The 22,362-nt window shown below is 38.5% G+C and overlaps 1 protein-coding gene across 5 annotated transcripts in view; it reads left to right on the top strand.

Annotated features, from left to right (window-relative positions):
* The window catches only part of GRIP1 (glutamate receptor interacting protein 1), a 221,669-nt gene that overhangs the window by 112,325 nt on the left and 86,982 nt on the right, over positions 1–22,362 (top strand). For all 5 annotated transcript variants that reach the window (XM_035544074.1, XM_035544071.1, XM_035544072.1 and 2 more), the window contains exon 2: positions 6,130–6,210. In XM_035544074.1, the coding sequence (XP_035399967.1) occupies positions 6,130–6,210 (81 nt within the window). The remainder of the gene's footprint in view (positions 1–6,129; positions 6,211–22,362) is intronic.

Below are 22,362 nucleotides of genomic sequence, written 5' to 3'. Positions count from 1 at the left end.
CTTTATAACTGAGCTCCAACTTCTCTCCTGATGTGGTGTCTGTTGTTTTTTTTTTTCCTCCCCTTTCCATTATTGTAGATTGACCTGAAATTTGCATTTCTCAGATTTATTAGTGCAGAGAAAATATGTTCAGGCATTTTTACCAGAAACAAAGAACTGGAATTGAGGAGATGAGTTTGAGAGATCAGAGGTGTTTTTAGAGTGCTCCTGATGACTTTGCCTTTTATACTTTTTTATTGGTTGGGTAACTCACAGAAGCACAGAGGAGATCTCAAGTTCAGTTTGTCTCTTCTGCCTGATCCAGTGCAGGGCTTCAAATTGATTTTAGAGGAGATGGCTTTGAACTATTTTACTTGGTGTGACATACTTAAAGTACTGATTAGAGAGAGAGAGATGGAATGATTGTGTGGCTGTGAGTCTGGGTGCTCATCTATGAATGTGGACTGAGGCTTGAGTCCCTGCTCTAAAGTCTGAGCTTAGAAGAGAGTAAGATGCTGTAGGAATGGTTATAAAAGTTATACTGAGATTCTGGGTACGCCTCTCTACACTTTTGAGCTTCTGAACCACAGGTATCAGGAGATATGTGTTTATTTTTTTATCTGTGAAAGCCTCCAGCTGCAAACTGTGGGGATAACCGAGAGTGCTGTAGCTCAGAATTTACCGGCTGTCACAGGTATGATACTGTGCTAGAAACGATGCTTTTAGATAATGGTAAGCTTATGCCATTTAAAGATGAAATCTAGGTTAAGTTTCAGATATATGAAGTATGAGAACCTGTGGTATTTTGTGCTGTGCTAGCAGGATTCATAAAAATCTGTTGCTTTTACTGAAAAATATTCTTCGTTATAAGTTATAAGATTCGGGAGTGGACAGGATGTTGCAGATCTAGGAATGCCTGAAGCAATACATGGGACACTGGTGCTTTTAATTTTTGATAAATAAACTAATCTTCACGGGGACATTCTTTCCACCATAATCATCATCTTGACAACGTTGTCATCTTCTGTATTGGAACGTGATTCTCTGCTAGTCTGTGATGTGTGCTATCACAAAGAGTGTAAGCAACAACACGCGCAGACAGTCCTACATCTCCTGTACACCGAGCAAGCTGAAGGATGTACTTTTTGGTGGAGTCTTAGGAGTCAGATTAATTGCCTTAGGAAAGGCACAGTGAGGAACATATGAGCAACACCTCAGGTTTCACTCGCTTGGATTCTGGTCTGCTTAGGAATCACTCTAAAAAGGTTTAGGTTCGTTCATTCCTTGGCTAAAGAATGGCTTATCCCATAACTAGGCATTGGTAGGAAAGTTGTTGACGAATGAGAATGATGCAGCACAGGACTTGGACATATTTAGTGGGTAATATTGGTGGTAGTGGGACAGTTGGACCAGATGATCTTTGAGGTCATTTCCAACCTTAATGATTCTATGATATTTGGTGGGTTCAGTAGTTACCACCTGGATGATAGCAGCAGCAGGAAAGATCTCTAACCAGGTGTGAAGAATGGCATGAAAGGAGTGCTCGTAGCCTCTACCCCATCTGCAAACAACATTCTTGTGTCAGTAGCTTTCACAGCCATCTCGAGGGACACACAAATGGTTCAGTGGCCATAAACCTCCCGATATACCGAATGCCTGGACTGGCCTGTTGAGGAAATACCTTCAGACTTTCCTTCTGTTCCCTTTTATGTGTCCCCAGTTGGTATCATCCAAAGGATATTAAATCGAATATAGCAAATATCTAAAGATTACATATGGTCGCTTTGCTAGCACAGTCCCAAGCACTTGCACACTGGACAATGCACATATATATAATCTTTATAGGATCACATTACTGTTGGTTTGTTAGAGTGTAAAGAGCCCTTAGTCTTGGATGGAGGCTCCCCTGTACAGCAGGGGCAATGCAGAACGCTATAAATGGCTCACAGCGTGGTCCTTAACACAAAGAATGAATCATTCAGTTACAGGGCGGAGATGCCAGCTGGTTAAAAATAGGCAGGAAAGCGCAAAGAGCTGCTCATCTGCCTCATGGGTCACAGCTAAAGGTGGCAAGCCTACAGTAGTAGCTGCAAGCAGTAGGGCTGCTTGTCTGTCCACTTGGTCATTACAATTAGAAGAACTGTGGGCAGAGCTTGGAGAGGATGATGTGGTGGTTACTGCCACCAGTACCTGGGGCTGTTGCTTTTGTGAGGACAAGTGCAAAGAGGATCCAAGATGCTGATTGGGCTTCGCGGGTTAGGAATCTCAGTAGTGGACCTCTGGGATCATTGCTGCCCTCTGCCAGGAAGGGGGGAATTAGCACAGCGGGCAACTTGTTCGCTATCGCACGTTTGCAACTGCAGAAAATACTTAAGCTATGATTTTGGGGGTAACGACCTCATTCACAGTGTAAGAGGGTTTGTTTCCTGTAGTAACTGAATGAAGAGATCTGCTGGCATAGCAGTCACCTTTATAGTATACACTGACTCGCTAGAAATTGTGTATCTGGGGCTGCTTATTTGTTCACCAGGGAAAATTGGGGTGGGAGGGGGGATAAAAAAAAAAGGGATGTAATGAATGCATTAATGCATTTCCAGGACTGTATCTGCATAGCTACACTATTTCCAGTGTTGTAAGCACGGACACCCGCGGTGTGCTCCTGAGGAGCGGGGCAGAGCTGGCATGTACAGAAGCCCCTCCAGCACGCAGCTCCCTGATGACCTGCTCCAGCCAGGGCTTTCGGCGTGAGATTTATGCCTCCGAATCTAGCCTGTTTCTCCATCTGCTTTGCGTGTGTGGCTTCTTAAATATATCGCATCTTTACCTAATTTTGAGTTACTGTCTCCCGCTGGGAGCATGCTTTGCATCCTTACACTCCTTTGTTTTTTCAGGGTGTTGGCTCTCTGGGTTGGGTTTTGTCTGCAGGGATTCTCTGTGCTGTAGAGGGGGAAGCTGGAAATACAAAGCACTCGGACAAATCCCTCTAAGCACTGATATCAGGAGATATCATCAGGAGAACATTTTTGCATGTTTTAAGATCCTCCCTGCCAAGAAAGGTCCCCTCCGGCAGGTGGGGGCATAAAGTAAAATTTGATTTATCAGTTCTTGTGACCATATGTACAACTTTGCTAATGCAGACAGATTTCTCTCCTTTTTGACAGTGTGATGGTGTCTGACATTTCAGGGCTACCAGGGCTTTCTTGTCTCCTTAGTTTACTCTTTTTCTTTGGGATGATATCTACTTCTTCATCTGTCTGCTCCTCGTTTTAGTTTTCTGTCTCAAATAAGGATGCTGTCTGTATTCTTTGTCTAGGTAGTTATATTTGTTTTCCTTTGCTTCTGGGAGTTCTTTATGCTGATTTTCAGTTATCTTGGGCTGCGATTTTGCTTTTAAATGGGCATTGAAAGACGATTCTTTCCTGGCCTGGGAACTTGCAGCAAAGTGAAGCTTCCCAGTCCACCAGTGAGGCAGTGGCTCGTTGTTATCCCCCCATAATAACTGAACATATGTTGCCTTAATAGGGGTTCAAAAGTTTATGAAACAACCATTGGGTCTCCTTTGTTTTCTCTGAAAGTCTGTGGACAGATTAAGAAATGTAACATAATTACATCCCCACAGTACCTAACAGTACATACACGGCATAAATACCTGACAAGATTTCAGGGCTAATATACATGGACTAAAATGCTAGCTTACGCAGCAGTCTCAGTTTCCTTCCGTATCTGTCAGTTGGTATGTAAAAATACGAGACTTTTTGCTCAGGGTCCCTTGCAAGTAATTTGAATGTACACTGACCTTCCCTCACCGGCGCCATTAACCAGAAAGATTTGCAGGCTTGTCCTTCTTTCTGAACTCAGGATAACCGCACGGGCTCCCACTGTAGTGCAGTATTGGGAAAATCCTGTTCCAGCAAAATATTGTAGCTGATTTATTCATTTGCTCTTGACAAAGATTCAATGAAAAAGGCCTAGCTGTGGAAATTCTTCTCTCCTTTTTGCCATCTCTCCAGTCTGATGGAAATAATGCATATGTAAGGAGTCTGTCTAGGAGAGAGCTGTTTTATGCCTTGAAGTTGATATATTGTTCATAGGTAGAGCACACATGCAAATGGGGCCCAAAAGTCATCACCATCCGTCGGTTCCCGAGAAATTGTGTTATGTTTCCTGCCCACTTCTTAGCAGAAAAATGCATGTCTCACAATATCTGCTGTCACATCCAGCACCTGCGAATAAGGAGTAATACATGCGACATCTAAGCCACGTTATTGATGATCCCTATATTTTTTTGGAATTGATATGAGTTAGCAAGGTTGTTTGGAGAGCCTTAGCTTGAGTTCTAGCTCAACTATGCCTCTTCTAGGAAAGAAAAAAGTCAATCCTCTTAGAAACTCTAGTTCACTTTTTTTTTTTTTTCTTTAATGAGGGTATGTATATTCTGCATATGCAATAATATTAGCTTTTCCACTTACCTCAAATGGAAGAATAAAGGCTTATACATCTCCCTTTTTCTTAACTTGTGTAGCTGGGTCTATGTTAATGTTTCTTCATGCTTCTGTTTATTATATAGCTGACAGCTTTATTTTCTTCAGGTATGAACCAGCATGCAGTATAGTCAAGCCTGTTAGCTTCCTCCTTGTAACAATGTACTCCTAAAGCAATGAGAGTTAATTTTACTGTAGCAAAAGCAATGATATCTGGCTGTAGAGGGATATTTTACCAATGTATTTTCTTCGTTACTTGCTGCACTTTTGGCAATGTACATACCCGTGCAACAATCTTTTGCCTTTTAAAAAAAAAAAAAAAACATTAAATATATTCATCTTTTTTGTTTGTTTGTTTCTACATCCACCTAACAGAAGATGAGTTCATTGTAGAAATCTTTTTTTTAATGCCAACCAGCTCTTCCAGTCACTTCCTTCTGAGACCTGGTTTTAAAATAAATTATACTGACCAAACCCTTATCTCACTTGAATAGAAATGGATTGGTGTCTTTGATGCGAGTTTCTAAAGGAGTTTGAGACTTTACAAGACATAAATAGTGTAATCAGCAAAGAAGGCTTATCACGTCAGCAGTGTCAGCTGAAAAGAAAACCTGACTCTCCAGAAAATGTTTGTGGTTTCACTGGATCTTAGGACACTGTACTAGGTCTGTAGTCTTTGATGCACTAGGTACTCTAGTCTTTGATTCCTTTAGTCGTTGATCTCTTTCAAGCATGTATTCGTGCACATGCTAGAAAGTGGTTGGTCTTTCAAAACCTGATGGAAAAAGATGTGAATAGAAGGATTTGATAATGCTTTAAAGTGTTTGAACACTTGATTAAAGGACAACCAAGACAGAAGCTTAATTTTTAGTGATTCCTTTCCTTTGATTGAAGTAATAAAATACACATTATTATTTCTTCTCTTCAATCCCCATTTCTTTGTCAAGTTTATAGCTTGCCATTTTTAAAGCTACAATGTAATTGATATTTTTCCTACCAGTCATCCTATTCTTAGGAGGGATGTAGAAGAACCTCACTTCTCCCTAATGCTGCCTTTAAGTGATGATTGCTCGTCCCACCAGCAGCTGCCTCTGATGCCTTCAGGTTGATCAGCGGGTGCTCCGCAAAGCCTCCTATTTAGACACAGGCTGTCACATTGCCATTCTTCAGTATAAATGTGCTTGGCATATTTGGCAACATCTCTCTGATGTTTTCTCCAGTCAGTTGTTACGACACAGAAGGAGGCATCCTCTGGCAGATCCCAAAGGAAAAGGAGCATCTTTACAGTCAGAATATCCGCAAGGTTCTGGAAGTGCTTCTCTCCTGAACAGGGATGTTCTCTCTGCTCCTGGAGTCTTTGACATGTGAAGCTTCTTAACACTAGGAAAAGGAAAGTTTCTGTGGTTATCTGAAAACCAAAAAGGCCTTTGTATATTCAGCCTGTCATCAACTGAGCATTATCTCTGATCTGTTTTACTCCCTTACTTCTCAGCTCTGTTATTCAGAGCCTTTGTCATTGAGTCAGAATTCAGAAATATCCATCCTCGTCCAGCTTACAGCAGCTCTTGTACTCTGCACTGCTAGTTCACACAGTAATTAGATTTAAAAATTATACTGTTTTTAATGCTATATTTATCAGTAACTGAAACTGTTGCTTGTTTCTGTTTAGATGAAAGTCCTTACACAAAGTCTGCAAACCAGGCAAAGCCACCTGATGGAGCATTGTCTGTGAGGAGACAGAGTATTCCAGGTAAGACTTGCTTTGCTTTTTATAACATGTGACTTGTTTGTGAACAGCAATGTAATACTAATGAAAATTAAACTAGTTATAAAAAGCAAATGACTTACAGTTACCACTAAATAATTTGTAAGGAAGGTTCCACGTAAGGAGTTTCCATGGTTAGGCTTCCTGCGGCTTTTAGTATCAGGAACATCTCTGCGTCTGCCTTTTGCAGCAGATTTCAGGCATTGATCACAAAAACCTTTTCATCAGAGGCTAATATTTTCAGGCCCTGTGAAATCTGTTCTTTTATATCTAGTTTCGACAGCGCAGGGAGATGGGCTCATATTTCCAACACTGAGCAGTATGTCAGAGTTCTCATCTTCACATGGTTTTCTGCCATGCATACACCATCCTTGCTTAGTCTGTCATCCTGTCACACAAAACTGGACCCACCAGATCAATGGGGCTTCAAGCCTGTGTGTCATGTAATTACTTCAAAAGAGTCTGCAAAAGGTGCCTGTGAAAAGCAAGTATTACATATACTACACAGCAATCTAAAGAGGTGTTCACCTCACGTATAATTTTAGGGATCTACTAATGAAAACAAATGAACACTGATAAAGGTTGTGCACAGGTGGAATAACTGATGTTGCCATTCTCAACTCAACAGCAGTAACCTCTGACTGGAAGGGAAGATGTAATGCAACAGAAATCAGAAACTGTAAGGTCATGTCGCGCACCTTCTAACGAATAATGTTAATATTCTGCGTGCTCCATGGCCTTATTATTGAGCAAAGTCACACATCCCTCTGAGAGGTTATAGATACAAGGGATGGAGCTCAGACTTACACTGTTGCCAGGCTCAGATTTCATCATAATAGCTGACATCTTTCTGGAGGTCCAAAGTACACATCTTGTGGATGTTTTATGTTCAGGTGTGTGCATATGTGAGAGAGGGAGAGGGAGCAGGAGAATGAGAGGGAGAGTTCGATGATTTACTCTTGTCTGCTTAAAATATCCTAGCGATTTAAAGATTGTTATTCTCATGGTACAATCATAACTGTTGCAAAACGACTCAACTACGGTGTCTATTATGCATTCATTATTATAAGGAACTCGGATTACGCAAACACCAACCAGTTTTTTTCGCCAAGTCAATAAAAATCTTGATTCATTGTTCTTCAGAGTGAATTAAGATGTCTGTATGGGTAGCTCTACACATAATGCTTTAGCTCACGCATCTCTAATACTTAACATATTAAATATCTACTTTTTTTTTTAATCTTTTGAATTTTTTCACCTTGAACTTACTAGTTGACATTTATGGTGTGGTTACTGTACTTGAGAGATACTTACACTATGGTCTGAATACAGACTAAAGTTCATGGTTTCAGATAACGTAAGAATTCATGATTTTCAGTTGTATCCTATAAGAAGAAGGTTTGATGAAAGTTGTACTGGTGCAATTTTTCTTTAGATCATTTGATAAAAATAGAAATGTCAAATGCTGAGTAGTCGTTGTGACTATTTTGAGTTGAAAAAAAAAAAGCTGCATACTCTGGAAGTTTTAGTGTGTATCACAATTAATCAAATGTGGTGTATTACAAATAAATGTGTGCTGTACACGAGTCAGAGTTACTGCAGAGAGACAATACTGACAAGTGTCTGGTGAGATATACTCTTTTAAATTTCAGGTATTCTGAAAAAAAAAATATCTAGGCTTATATATGTTCTTCAGCTTTCGATACCGTGAAGACATTTATCTTCATGCTTTGTTGCATCTCTGGACCCCTTAGGAGATTTAGATGGGGCATTAGTTAAAAATAAATAAATAAATAAATAAAAAATAGTAATTTAAACTTTTTCATGCCCCGACAATTTGCCATTCTAACAATATCTAGCACAATGGACATTGTGGGTTTAGATACATGAATACATTTATCAGACTAAACAGTATTTTGAGAAGTGATTTCACCAATTAGGATTTGACTGGGGTTTCCAAACATAACCCCTAAACTTTTATGTCACTTTGGACACTTAGAAAATTCGACCTCATGTATTGTAGATAAGCTAGCACCTTGCAAATAGCATCTTTGTGGGCAGATTATCCGCATTGTAGATTGTCTTACTACAGATGCAGACACATCCACCCAAGCATTTTGGCAGCAGCAGGAGTACTAGTATTAGCAACACTAACTAGTTTGAGACAGTAGCACAGCTGTTTTTGGTTTTGCTTGGGGACAGGATGTGGCTTCTGACAGTATGTAGGTCACCTCTGAATAGCTTCTGAAATGGAAGGTGCGATACAATGAACCTGGTAAAATTCTTCAGGACTTGGATGGAAAGATGTCAGCTGGAGTTACTGTCAGTGATCGGCATACACTGTACACTGCATGGAAAGCATTCATTGCTATTCCCCCCCGATGGTATGCCTGATAGAACATTACATTGCTGAAGAGCTTTTTTTTTTTTTTTTTTTTTTTTTTAAGCTTGAAGCACGGCACTGCCTTTGACAGCGTAGCTGTCCAAGCCACTTGATGCTCTGTCACTCCTGAGGCATGGGCTGCAGATGTCCTATTCGCAAGGAAAGCTCTGGTCTGGTCATTACAGCCAGGAGAACTTTTATTAGTTTGTTTTGTTTGTTTGTTTGTTTTTAGAAAGGAAGATGATACTATCCTGAGCTTTGCACAGGTTCAAACAGTCCATGAAAAAATGCTAATGAATATATATTTCCAGGGTGCATGATCAAAATCTTCCAGAATAGCACGAGATCAAGTCATCTCCCTGTGCCTGGTGAAGGTTCCTTCTTGTGACCTTCATATTCACTTAAGAGGATTCCAGTGCTGCTTCCTTTGGGCAGGTGCCAGCAAAGGAGCTTTTATTGCTGTGGGATCTGAAACTACCACACTGACTGTAAACCCCAAGATGTTGTTTTTATCCTTCCATGTGTAACTGTACTGAAAGTACAGTATCAATGAGCAAAGACCAAATGCACAAAGAAGTAATGTAATTCTATAGAGGTTACACGGTTCTCAGGCTTGGTTTATTTTACAGGGAAAAAAAACGTTGAAATAATCATTTTATAATTAAAGTCAAATGAGCACGTACTGTGAAATCAGTGCACTGAGTTTAATTCCTTTCATCCCCAGAAGCAGGGAATAGATTAAGCATCTCTCTGGAGCAGAACTGGCTTGCTTAAGATGCAGAATACATTATTCATGTGATGAGGGTACATGTCATATTTATCATGTCTTCACATGGCACAAAATCAACAAGCAACAGATCCTTTCAAGGGGATTTACAGAACTGATGAAATTATAGTTAATTCAAATTATATGCATTAATATAATTGCAGTTGGAAACCTGGACTAAATTTTGCAGATGTGTAGGTGTTGTAGCTTTATATATATACTCATATACATATTTGATTGTTCAAAACATTATTTAGCCTTACAGTCAGAATTTCCTAATTATAGAAGCAAGGCTTGAGGTAACATCAACATGACAAGCAGCCCACGAAGTAAGAAACAAATTTTCTCCTCTGAACCTTCAAATTTAGACCTTCACCAGCGTGTAATGAAACGTTATTGCTACTCTGCCCGTGTAGTAGGCCACCGCAGCTGTAGGGCTGTATACTGTGCCTCATCCGGAAAGCTATCACTGTCAGGCTAGTACCTAGGCACATAAATGAACAGCATGTTTCAAAATTCACAGGTAAGGCCCTTTCCTCAAAATCACAGTTGCAGTTAGAAACGTCTGTCATTTAAAAATAAAGTACCTAATACTCACGTTAGCCCAGCTCTAGGTTTAGGTGGCCACGGGTTCCTGGACTAGCGCTCCTGCTTGGTGTGCCGAGGGTCCGAAGCGGTGTTTGGCACGGAGGAGGGTTTGGGTCAATAGCACTTTAATCAAAGATGTGTTTCCTGTGGTCGCTTATACCTGGAGGAGCTTTAGAAAGGGCATCAAATATTCCAACAATAGTGATAAAACGTCGAAAGCTGATGACATTGTGAAAGAGGCATTTTGAAATCCAGACTGTAACACATGCCTAAAGGTAAGCCTGTGCTCAGTGCTGAACGTGGACAGGCCTGAATAGTTGTTCCCACGCTTTCCAGCCTAAATCCAATACCTCCTTATCTGTTTAAACAACATGGAGAAATCTGTCGACGCTAATGCTGTGTAAGTTGTTCACTTCATTTGTTTATATATTTGTCTCTTTTCAATTCACTCGCTGAAAACTGGAGAGGGGTAGAGGAGAAAGAACTGACACAAGCATAAAAATAATTTATTGTTTAAAAAAAGACAGTAAATTTGAAGCTGATTAAAATTTTTCATAAAACCTTAAACAAGATTTTAATTTTGTTTTTAGTCCATTTCTGTAAGTGCTTTTTATTGAGTCTAAGAAGTTTCTATTATTAAAAAAAAAAAAAATAGTAGTCAAAACCCCCACAAATTTTAATGAGCTGAGATGTTTCAACTTCTGTTTTATTTCTGTTGGCTGAAATCGTGAGAAGTTTCAGTTAAATTCTGCAGATAGCTTTGGTTGGGTCAAAATGGTATTTTTAAGGGAAAAGCTTATTCGTACCCAATCTATTTGACATGAAATTAAAAATAAAACTTCAGCTTGCATCTACTTATTGAGACATCTGCGCTATGGGAGACTTCTAGAAATGTGAAGTATTATGGCTTAAAGTGTTCAGGGGCTCAAAACAACTGTAATGCAAATCGTGTGCTGGTACAGCTATATGAGCTATCTGTGAATCTAGAGATTTAGCCTAGCTGGGAGGATTGCAGTGCTAGAGCTGCCTCCCTCTTAAGTAAATTCCTGTTCAAAGAACCAGTGCCAAATAACTAGGAGGTGTAGTGGGAATATTCAATGCTGCACCTTCCCAAAGCTCACCCCAGCCGCCTCCTGCCCCACGGCAACATCTCATCGGCTGAACAGATATTATGGTGATGCTGCAAAGTTATGGAGAAGAGCAGGAAAGTCCAAACTAGGTGTTAGAAATTATTCTTTTGACATTTTCTACACCATGGAAACCTCTGTTTCTCTCTAACCAATAATTATTATTAATATCAATTATAAAATTATGTTATTAGATATTAATTATAATTATTAAAATGTCACTTGCATGTTTTGTACACAGTTGCACAGATGTATTAAGAGGTCAGTTGTTCAAATAGGTCACTCTGCTCTGAAGGAAAATTGTCAAGACTTTCAAGTCTGAAATTAAACTGGCCAGATTTTTCAGTTCCTTTGTACATGCATGAATACTGCACCCTCTTTCCAGTGTACCTGATTCTTTGAAGCATGCCATAATGCAGCCTTCCTATTTCAGCACTGTGTTTGATCTCAAAAACAGAGCTAGCCACCTAACTGAAGGGAGAACACGGGATGAATGTACAGCCCTGAGCACGCCTGCTCAGAGGTTCCAGCTCTGGTATTAGCAGTTTTGCAGCCTCATTTTTGAAGAGTTTTGTAACAGAAGTTTAATACAAAAATGAAACATTAACCCAACATAATTTTAGAGTTGGCCAAGTTTTGAACTACTGAACTGGAAGGGCTCACGTGCAAGCCAAAAATTGCAAGGTGCCTTGCAAGGGTAATATTTACAGAGCTGATACCAAAAAATAATTACTGTATGATGTAGTGTCCTCTGTAATGGTTTAGGACACAAAATACTCCTAGGAGAAGTCAAGTCATAGTAAATTCTTGTAGTAACAACAATAATTAATGTCCTGGGTATTTTCTGTCTCTGTAATGCTTAAATATACAATGTATATGGCAGTTGAAAGGAGTGAGGCAGTTTTCTGATGACCATTGACTCTGAACATATACAGGTGCTGTATGTTTGTTTACAAAAACACCGAAGTATGCCTTGTCCCCCTCCCTGACCCACAGCCTGCTGTGCAGCAAATGTTCCTGTTGTGTTTCAGGCTACACCAAATGTGACCTTCCTGTGGGGTTTGTCTGCTGCCCGTGACCCATCAGCTCAAATGTAGGTCAGCTGAAAACTGAACAATTTGAAAGACCTCTGTACTTCCGTCACTATTATTTTGGTGGTGGTGGTGGTTGGTTTTGGTGGTTGGTTGGTTGGTGGTTTGTTTCTTCTTTTTTGGAGGGGGTGTGTTTGTTTTGTTTTTGTTTTTAACACACAACTATCTGTTTAAACCTGAAAACAGGAATATCTTGCTATAAGAAAGCAGGTAAAGGTTGTGAAGAATTAAGAAAATAATTGAGTGGTAAACTCTGTGCAATGCTTGAGCTGCTAATATAAAATTGCACTAGCTGAATTTAACACGTGTGTAATATGCTACAACTTAAGAAAGAAAAAGGTCTATATAGCTTAACGTAATACTAGGATGCGTATCGTGTATTATTTTTCTTTTACAAGATAATCCTAGAAATAAGGGAGAAATATAAAAAGTAATGCAAGGAGATAGCAGGAAATGAAAAAAAAATCCACATGGATTAAAAAAAATTACGGACTCGTGATGTGATCTGAGGATAAAAGTTTCATTAAATGACATAGCTCAGGACAGAAGATGACTCACAGGTTATTGTCTGTAGCCCGATGGTTAAGGTCTGAGCCAGTTACACAGGGAATGACAAATTTGATGGATAAATGATCCAAGTGGATGTTTCCCTATGTGCAAACACACCTCCACAATGAGTTTGGGTTTCCTCCGTGATTAGCAAGACAGCACATAACCAGCTGTTCTCGTGCCTGCATGAGTTAACCTGGTCCCATTCCTTCTGCACAAGCCCTTCAGACTCCAGTGTCAGTGAACCGTAGGTGATAAAAATGATTGTCTGCTTTTTGCGGGAGTTCTGCTAATTTTTGACTTTTTGAGTTCTGCTAAGGGGTCAGCAGACCCCTTTGTGTGATTAGCCACAGGACAGCCACCTTCTGCAGCAACATGCACACCCTCCCCCACCCCCCCCCATCACTAAATGCAGAGCCAGGGAGTTGAAACATACATCTACAAAAGCACTTTTTTTTTCTCAATTTACATTTCTGATTTTGTCTGTTTTCAAAATCAACACTGAATGCTCAGATTTGCCATTGAAGAGATTTTAGCATTTAGAAATCCATTAACAATAACCTCTGCAGTCACACATACCATAGTAAATATCTTGGGTGATTTTCTAGAGAAGCAAGTTTTCTGACCTGTGAAATGCAGATTACAGACTAGTAAGCTTTTCTACACTTGAGGCGTTTATTATATCTGCAAAGTCATTTGCTGATTTTCTTCTTTGATGAGAGGCTGTAGTTGCTTTATCATTTAGTCTTGCTTCTTCACTGGGTATTTGTTTAACCCGCTGGAGGTTTATCAAATGGTCTGTGCAGCATCCCTCAATGCTGGAAAGTCTTGAATTTGCTTTCACATTTTACTTCGAAAGAAAAGAGTTTTCTTCCTTATCCCTCCTCCCTTCCACCCAAACAACTTTGTTGGAATGCTTTCGTATATGTCATTCATGTAATCATGTTTCATACACAGATGAACTCAAAAGAAATTCCTCTCTCATAGAAAATGAAAAAAGCCCACCGAGTTCTTACCTAAACTAGATTGCTGTTGATTTATTTATACATTTTATTTACAGAGCACCAACAAAACATTACAATTTTAATGCTTTTCAATACTGAAAAGGATTAGATGAGAGATCTAACTTCATTCCTTTCACGATAAATGAGAAAGAAAATGCATTAAAGTCAATAATGAGGAACATGCACTTTTTGAAGTAGCCAACTGATATGAGACGGTTGTGATGAGGTCTGAAAAGTTAAATATCTTCAAAATATTTTCAGCTTTATATAAATGCTGATTATGGGCACAGCCAATAGCTGTATTCGTTGTTGACAATACTGAACACCTTCATTTATGTACATTTGGGTTTGTTTGTATATAATTTTACCAAATTTGGGGGCTTCAAAATATAATACTCTAACGTATTCCTGCAGCATCTTTTCCCAGCGAAATCAATTTAGCTATTTGTAGTGTGATAAAGATAAAACCCAATATAGTATCTCTAAGAACATTAAAAAAAAAAAAAAAAAAAAAACCTCTTGCAGCCATTTAGCCTTTGTACACACTCACTTTAGGGCAGAGACAGCAATTTTGAGAGAGTGGTTCCATATTCAGCGAATGTGCTTGCAGCCTCTACACCTTTTCTCCATGGTACTCCCTTGGCCATCTGTTAGTTTGAAGTCCAAGTCCTTAGCACTTGCCTTGCTGTCACTGTGGCACAGGGTTTTTCAGTGGAGCCTGGGACCTGAAAATAGGTTGGGGAGCATCTGTGTATCTCCTGAGGTTGGGAGTCCCATCTCGTGGGTGTTTTCCTGCATGACTTCAGCATGCTTTCTGAACCCACAAAGGGAATGCATCCTCGTGATGGTTGGCTGCGTTCATTTTAATCCATTGTTGTAATCAAATATTCTCCTTTAAAGACTTCAATGGGAAGAGGGAACAGGCTGTAGGGGCCATGTGAGGAGGGAGAAACCAGGAAATGTCAAGTAGATAGGAATAAAGATGATCAAGACTAGGCTGAAAGAGAGATGGAGACAGTCTCTGAAAGGGAAGCTTGGCAGGCTGGCTGAGTTTGGAAAGGGAGAGGAAAGCCGTATGCTTCTTAAAGGTCATGGTGAAAGACGACAAGGACAGTGAGGTCTGTAACCATGTGCTTGGGTAACTATCAGTCAATTCTTGGCTGAACGCAAGACTCATCAATCCCAGTAATCTCTGCTGCCCACCAAGAAGCTGTGAAACAACTTTACTTTGACTGTCTGTCATGGAGAGGAACAGCTGATTACAGCTACCAGCATCTCCTCGTTGTTTTAGGTAACTGAGTAGCTAAAGCTTGATATTGACCTCTTGAAGACTGCTACATTTGCAAGTGATAGCAAGGCTGGGATTTTGGAGAGGGGTAATATGTGTGAGGGGGGCTATCTTCAGAAAAATGGTATTATGTGAGGAGAATATTCATGAGGATGCTCAGGTTCCTCGATCTGTTCAGAAGTTAGGAAATGCTGTGTTAGAAATTTTTCATGCTTTATCATTTTTCTCTTGGGTGGAAATCTATTTAGATATTCTCACCTAAATTATTATCAGTCTGATATTGGTGCAAAAATGTGGGTTCAACAGAAAAACAGATTTCTGCATCATCCAGCTGAGAGGATCCTCCTGGATCCAGTATCACCAGAGAGGAAGAGTAAGCAGCAAACCTGTTCATGCAGACTGAGTCACCAGGTTCAAAAGGAATTGAATAAATGAATTGGCAAGAGATTCACAAATAAATACTACAGTGACTGAGGAGCTATATACTGTCTAATATCACAGTACTGGATGATGGGAAGTGTGGCAGGACTGGACTGTACAAAGTAGCCAAGCTCTCGGTGTCTCCTTTTCCTGCTTTCCATGATGGAACAGGACTAGATGACATGTTAGTCTGACCCAGCAGAGAGAACTTTAGAATATTTTTTATCATTTACAGTTGTTAGATTATTTTATTCATACAGATATAGATAATTAACTTGCCTTTTTTAATGATGTTCCTTATGTATTTTCTAATACTTATTTGCAGGAGTTAATGGATGCTTTCCATCTTTTTTTTTTTTTTTTTTTTTTTTCTGAATCTCCCATTCAGTTTCTGCAGTGATTATAAATTCAGGGCATGAATATAGCAAGGGAATAATATATCAACTGCCAAGATAACAGCTCTGTCACACCAAAATATGCTGTCCCAGATCTGGATAATAGCTTGCCTCTTCTTTTTGACTGTATCAGTAGCTCAAAGCTCTCCCTGCAAACCTTGATTTTAACATCAAAATCTAATTTTTCTTTTCTTTTTTTTCTTTTTGTCACAAAATTCTATGTCCATTTGGCTGATGTGAAGTAGTTAAATGTGTTTCATGTTGGTAAAGAAATGGCTGTTAATTTGCTTGTTTAATAGCATTTTCATGCTTTCTCTTAGAATTGAAAGAGACATACATTTTGATGCTTGTGCATCTTTCTTATCACATCCGTGGTGTGTGGGGCTCACTGAGAGATTCATTTGTGCCTCATAGTGTAGAATAAAGGAGTTAGACCTTCTGTTTTGTGTAAGATTACAATCATTACAAGATTACAAGACAATGTAAATTACAATTACAAGATTACAAAGATTACAAAAGATAACAAATTAACTATAACATCATTGCAAACTAGCTTTTGTTTCCTTTGGATTTGAAAGTGCAGTGGTAAGAACAAAGAGTTTAGACTTTCAATTTTTACTGTACCTACTGTGAATTTACATGGAGTTGGTGGGCCAGAAGAGACCTCGGTGGCCATCTAAACAAAGCATGTAACTTCCCTGAATTTACTTATATTTACTTACTTCCATTTTGTATTTAAATTATATTTTGGAGTGACATTCATCATACTTACATGATGCAAAATCCACCACAGCTTTTTGTGGTCATTTAGCTTCACTGTTTTGTTTTCTAGGCTGAATATGTGTAGATTCTGCTTCCCCTCATTGTGCTAAAGAGTCATCTTTCATTAAAATTCAGTTCATCCTTTATAGGTACTTCATTATGAAATCACCTTTTAATCTTCCCCTTGTTAAAGTAAAGAGATTGTGTTTCTGGGATCTTTTGCACCCAGTCACGTTTCCCTAACTATTCTGAAAGCTCTTTTCTGGTTCTCCAGCCCTGTCTTTGTTTTTTAATATTTTTGTTGAATCGTGTCACAAGAACGAGGTAAAGTATCTGAGTGATGGTCACTAAATACAAAGGTGTACTAAGCATCCTGTGTAAAACTGTCTTGTTTATATATTCGTGGTTCGTATTATTCTGCCCAGTGATGGTTTTGATAACCTATCAGGACTCCCAAATCCTTTCTGTCCACATTAACTTCATAGTTAATTTACTGCTCCACTTCAACTCACATCTCTTACATTGCTAGAGTGGGAGACTTTATTAACTTTCTAGGTGAAATACAGGCTAGTAGAATGAAGATGTTTATCTTTTTTATTTATTATCCTTGTCCAAATATATCTTGTCCATTCCCACTTTATGTCTGTGTGGTCTTGGGAATCCACTACTGTTGTGTGAAGAAACACATAAAGAAGGCTCTTCAGAAAAGTCACAAAATTGCACTTATTAACAAGCTTTTCTGTTTCTCTTTTTTTTTTTAAGAGTACAGAAAGAAAAAGAAAAAAGAAAAAAAAAAGGAGTATTTTCATAGGAGAAAATAGGAATGAGGCCAAAACAGAAAGATTTCAGTGCTCCTATCCACAGAAAACATTGGTGGAAGGACACTGCATATCAATTCAGGCAGGAACAAGTGCCAATCTTCAATGCTAATTGATTTTATCAGCGAAGCAAAACGAGCCAGCTTAATACTTAACTGAGAGACAAGATCCTGCCAAGACCTTCTTCCCATCTTAGATGACATTGTGGCCCCAAATACTTGTCAGATAAATGATACAGAAAATGAGCATTGACAGACTCTATGGTAGTAAAAAGTAGCAGCTGAATTTTAGGTATCACTGACAAACCATGAACGATCATACCTGATAATATACTGTGAATATTGATCTTCAGAGCATTGCTTCTGTAAACAAAAGTGAGAAGTGAAAATTGATAGAGGTCATATAAGGAAATCTTGCTATTAGATGAGGACTGCAGCAGCATAGACCAAATCTGTCAAAAATAACTAATGTTGCAGTACAATTGAAAATAATACATTTTTAAAATAACTTGTATGGAATATATTCACATGGGAGTAAACGCACGTGCTTTTCCAAAAAGTTTTCAGATTGAGTTCTCTTGTTATTAGCTCTGGAATTGAAAATTTAAAAAATTAGTTAAGTGTATTTGAAAGTCATTACGAACTTGTAGCTATAAAAACAGATGCCTAGTAAAGAATTTCTGTAATTTCATGATGAGAATGGTAGGAAACCCTAATGAGACAATTAAAATCCTGGAGATTTATTCCTTAGCCACTAACAAAAGGTAATGGTGTAACACAGAGTATATAGTGGATGGGAATGTAGTAAAAAATCATGGAGTTTGACTTGCTTAACCCCACACCACTGAAAAACAGACAAACTTTTAAGGAAGACAGTCTAGATTAAGTACTAACCAACTAGTATTATAGCTGGGCATGGTTACAATGTATGTTAAAATGTGCTTTTCATGGCTTGAGTTAAGGGTGTTTGCAGTTTGTGAGTATTTTTAACCAGTTGTGGACACATTTTATCATGCCCATCTTCTGGGCATGAAAGGTGCATTTCTGGTGTAGAAAGTCGGAGTAGGGTCTAAAACATTGTATATGCTGATCGAGCACACATTTTAATATATCTGCAATACTATACAAATAACATTGACAGTAGTCAACACTTGAGGATCAAAAGACATCTGGTATTTTTCTAATGTGAATACATTTTAAAATGTTGCAATGTCAAAACAATACCAAATATTCTTACCAGACGGTAGCAGTTAGCATGGGGTGGGTATCTCTCTCTCCATTGTGAGTTGGAAGAACTGGGAATTAACCTGAATGCTGCATCTTAAGTAAAAGTCATCATCTGTCCTGGGTCTTTAGTGCGGAAAAACATGATGCTTGTGCAGAACTGTAATGGCCTGAAGATCATCTGCTCCAGACTTTGCTAAACCAAGGAGGGAAAGAAAATCTGGAGCAGAGACTCTTGTTGCAGGCATTCTGTAAGATGTGAAAACAAGGTCTTTCCTGGAAAATGTTTGCAGCTGGGTTAGTTGGGGATATGAATTTTGCAGTATTTCTAAATGAGCAAAGCTTCAGGGTAGGCATGGTGACATCAACATGGGAATAGTGTCTCTCTTCTTTTGCTTGACAAATTGGTCTAAATTTTATTGGCTTGGTTTTTTGTTGTTTTTTTTTCTTCCCCTGTTATGACTAAATGTCTGCCAGAGGGTTTGACATTGTATCCACGCTTGTATAGTCATGTTGGGGGAATTTTTTAATGTAAATGTGTCCTTAACAGAAATGTTTTTTTGGGGGTGGGACCTGCAAAACATTTATGCAGAGCAAGCCTAGAAGAAAAAATCATACAGTAGTTGAACATGCTTTTAAAAAGCCAAGAAAAAAAAAAACAGGACAAATGTGTTTATTGGATAGCTTTGTTCAGGCAGAGATTACCTTTGCCATTTTCTTTCAGTCAAAGAAATTGTGGAAGAGAATAAGCTAAATTGTGGGAATTACGGTAGAGCCTGTCTAGAAACTTTTGCCTTTAGTAATTCTTGAGAATGCTCCAGGTTAGATAAATAGCTCTCTGCAATATTAGATACCATCAGCATCCTCTCCTGCTCTCCTATGAAGGATATGAGATTAATCTTAAGAAATCCAAAATTGCGCCTATTTCTGTCTGTTTTAATGAACTGATTACTTCATGCTTATGAGTAAAAACGGATCCTAGCCAGACATTTTGTTGGCATAAATCTAAGTCCCATAAGGTGCATTAAAACTTGCATGATATACTCTCATTAACTGTGGTAAGGTAAGTGATGTTATAAAAATGGCAGAAACACTAAATGTGCCTGCATGTTTGGCATATGGTATCCTTTATATGTACATCCAAACTATAGGATAGGCTGTAGGTTAGGAGGAAAACAACGAGCTGGTAAATTTGAGTACCTGATACAAGTTAAGGACTGGAGTGACATCCTGAAAGATTTCAGAAGTTACATCTGCAAAATTTGAGTCTATAATTAGATCGTCAGTCATTTTATTTGCCAGGAACTAATGAATTAAAAGAAAAAAAAAAAAGGTTGGTTTCTTATTGTCAAAGTATTAATCTGCAATAGAAAAACAAAGGTGGGAGTCAGATTTTTAAATTTCTAAAGTCTAAATCATGGTGCTTTTCTGCATTAAAGCAGATGAAAATCGGAGCTATGGAACCCAGCTATTTTAGGTTAATGCATTTGGTATCATATTTGGGACAGGCAAGCAATGTAAGATTTATGCAATCATGATTGCTTTAGTTGTGTGACTGAACCTATCGCAATTTTTCAAAGCAATTGAGCAGTACAGCAATACAACAAAAAAGAAGATCTGAACACCGGTCCTTTCGGGTAAAATTAATGGCAATTGTTGATGCCCAGTGCCTGATCACAGACTAACACATGCAATATTAATATGTGCTAATATGATGCCAGTTCGATTTCTATGATAATTGAGACATACACTGGCAATTTAGACAACAGAGGAAATCATATAGGTACATTCTTGCAGCTGTGCATTTTACTGTTTCGCTGCAGTGATTTGTTCAGTAAGCTTGACTACATAATAAGTTACTTCATGCAAATGAATGCATCTGTCTTCATTCCTCTTTGCCATTAGTTCATTATGCATACATTAAACCTGGGGGAATAAGTACAGAGATTGATTAGAGTTACAGAGCGCAGGTTAGCAGCTGAGAAATGCCTGAATTATTCCTGTTTTGGTTTTTTTGTTTTGTTTTGTTTTTTTTCCTCCTATTGGCAAACTTCTCTAACAGAAATAGTAAATCCATGTGGATTTTAAATGCTTATTGGCAGCTAAAGATATCAGTATTCCTGTGATTCAGCAAATGTTAATATAAGCTGGTAGCTTATTTTGTAGTTCTTCAGTCCTGCTTCTTCCTTGATTTTGACAATATGTTTTCTTCATACTGAATGTTGAATAAGTTAATGGTCCTTTTGTCAGAGGCATTTTTTTTCTATTGTGAACACCTAATAAAAATATTCAGTGCATTCTACTTCTCAGTAGTTGTTGCATAGTGAATTCACCCCTAAGCCATTCTTATAACTAGTTTTGTATCACGATGAAGTATAGAAAAAGGATGAGTCATTATCAGATCACTTCTTAAAATATTCATAGCTCTGCAATCTTTCAGCATGTTTTTGAACTACTGTCTTCCGGATGTCGGCATTTCTGGGGCTGTGGTTTTCCACAAAGGTAGAGAGTAAGCAAACCATAAACGTATCATTGATCACTGAGCACAGAGGGCAATAGATAACTTCCACAGGAAGCATTCACTCTCATTTTCCAAGGGTTGTCTAATCTTCCACACAGACTTTGATAAACACATTTGTCATGCTGAACCTCCCTCCATACTACAAAGTAGAAAGAGTGAGTGCATCATTCAGCTGCTCATTAGTCCAAGTATTAGAAAAGGTTCCCCTGGCCCGTTCCTCCATATGGCACATTTGCTACATGAAATTTCAGTCTTCATAGTATATATTTGAAAAAGCACAATCCATCATTTGAATGTTTGCACAATAGTTTATCCAAAAATGTGACGTTGCTATATTTTTTTCTGTTTCTTATTACTTCAGTTTTGCCGTGACACTAGTGATCTTGGCTCCATGTCATAAAAAAGAAAAATGATGTCTTATATTAACTATAATGTTAAATTATGTAGCAACTATAGACCACAGCAGCCAACTCAAATGATCTTAAGTAAAAGAAATGATGACTCAGATGGAAAAATGGGTTCTAATGGCACTATTGCTAAAACTTAGCTGGTAGCCACAGGTTAAGAGGATATTGAAACATTGGAAGGAGCTGGAAAATATTCCTTAAATGGCAAAAACCTAAACAATTCAGGCAGTTCTTAATCTAAAATGGAAAGAAGATTAAGGGGTGATCTGATCAGAGTTTGCAGTTATGTATATGCGAGGAGATTCTGAATGTAATGGTGGTAGTATAATGAGGATTTGGGATTGAAGGCTTATCTGCTCAAATTCAGATCGAAATTACCAGTGTGCGTAGCAAATTTTCCATCACCTGGTGCTTTCACAACCCTGCTGGATATCTTTTAAAAGATATGCTGTAGCTGCAGTTATTACTATATCACATTTCTTTGCTTATGTCACTCAGGAGATCAGGGAGAGAATTTTTCTTAATGGTTCCTTCCTGCCTTGAGATACACAAATGTAATCGATGCTGTAATCGATCCTTCCTGATTCATTTTGGTAACTGTAGAAAGTGAAGAAACTAGAGCAGTCAGGGTGCACTTTTGTGAAAAGTGTCACCTCTGTACAAGCAAACACTAATTAGCCAGAGTTCTCCTGGTGGTAATTTCTCAATAAAAGAAATAGGAAGCTGGACGTGAATCCGTCACAATTATGGGAAGAAGTTCTGTAAATCAGAATGCCACATCAATGTCAAAGCTCT

This window comes from Cygnus atratus, chromosome 1 (assembly GCF_013377495.2).
Source record: "Cygnus atratus isolate AKBS03 ecotype Queensland, Australia chromosome 1, CAtr_DNAZoo_HiC_assembly, whole genome shotgun sequence".
Lineage (NCBI taxonomy): Eukaryota > Metazoa > Chordata > Aves > Anseriformes > Anatidae > Cygnus > Cygnus atratus.
Note: the sequence above shows the minus strand (reverse complement) of the source record. Positions and strands in the feature narration are given on the sequence as shown.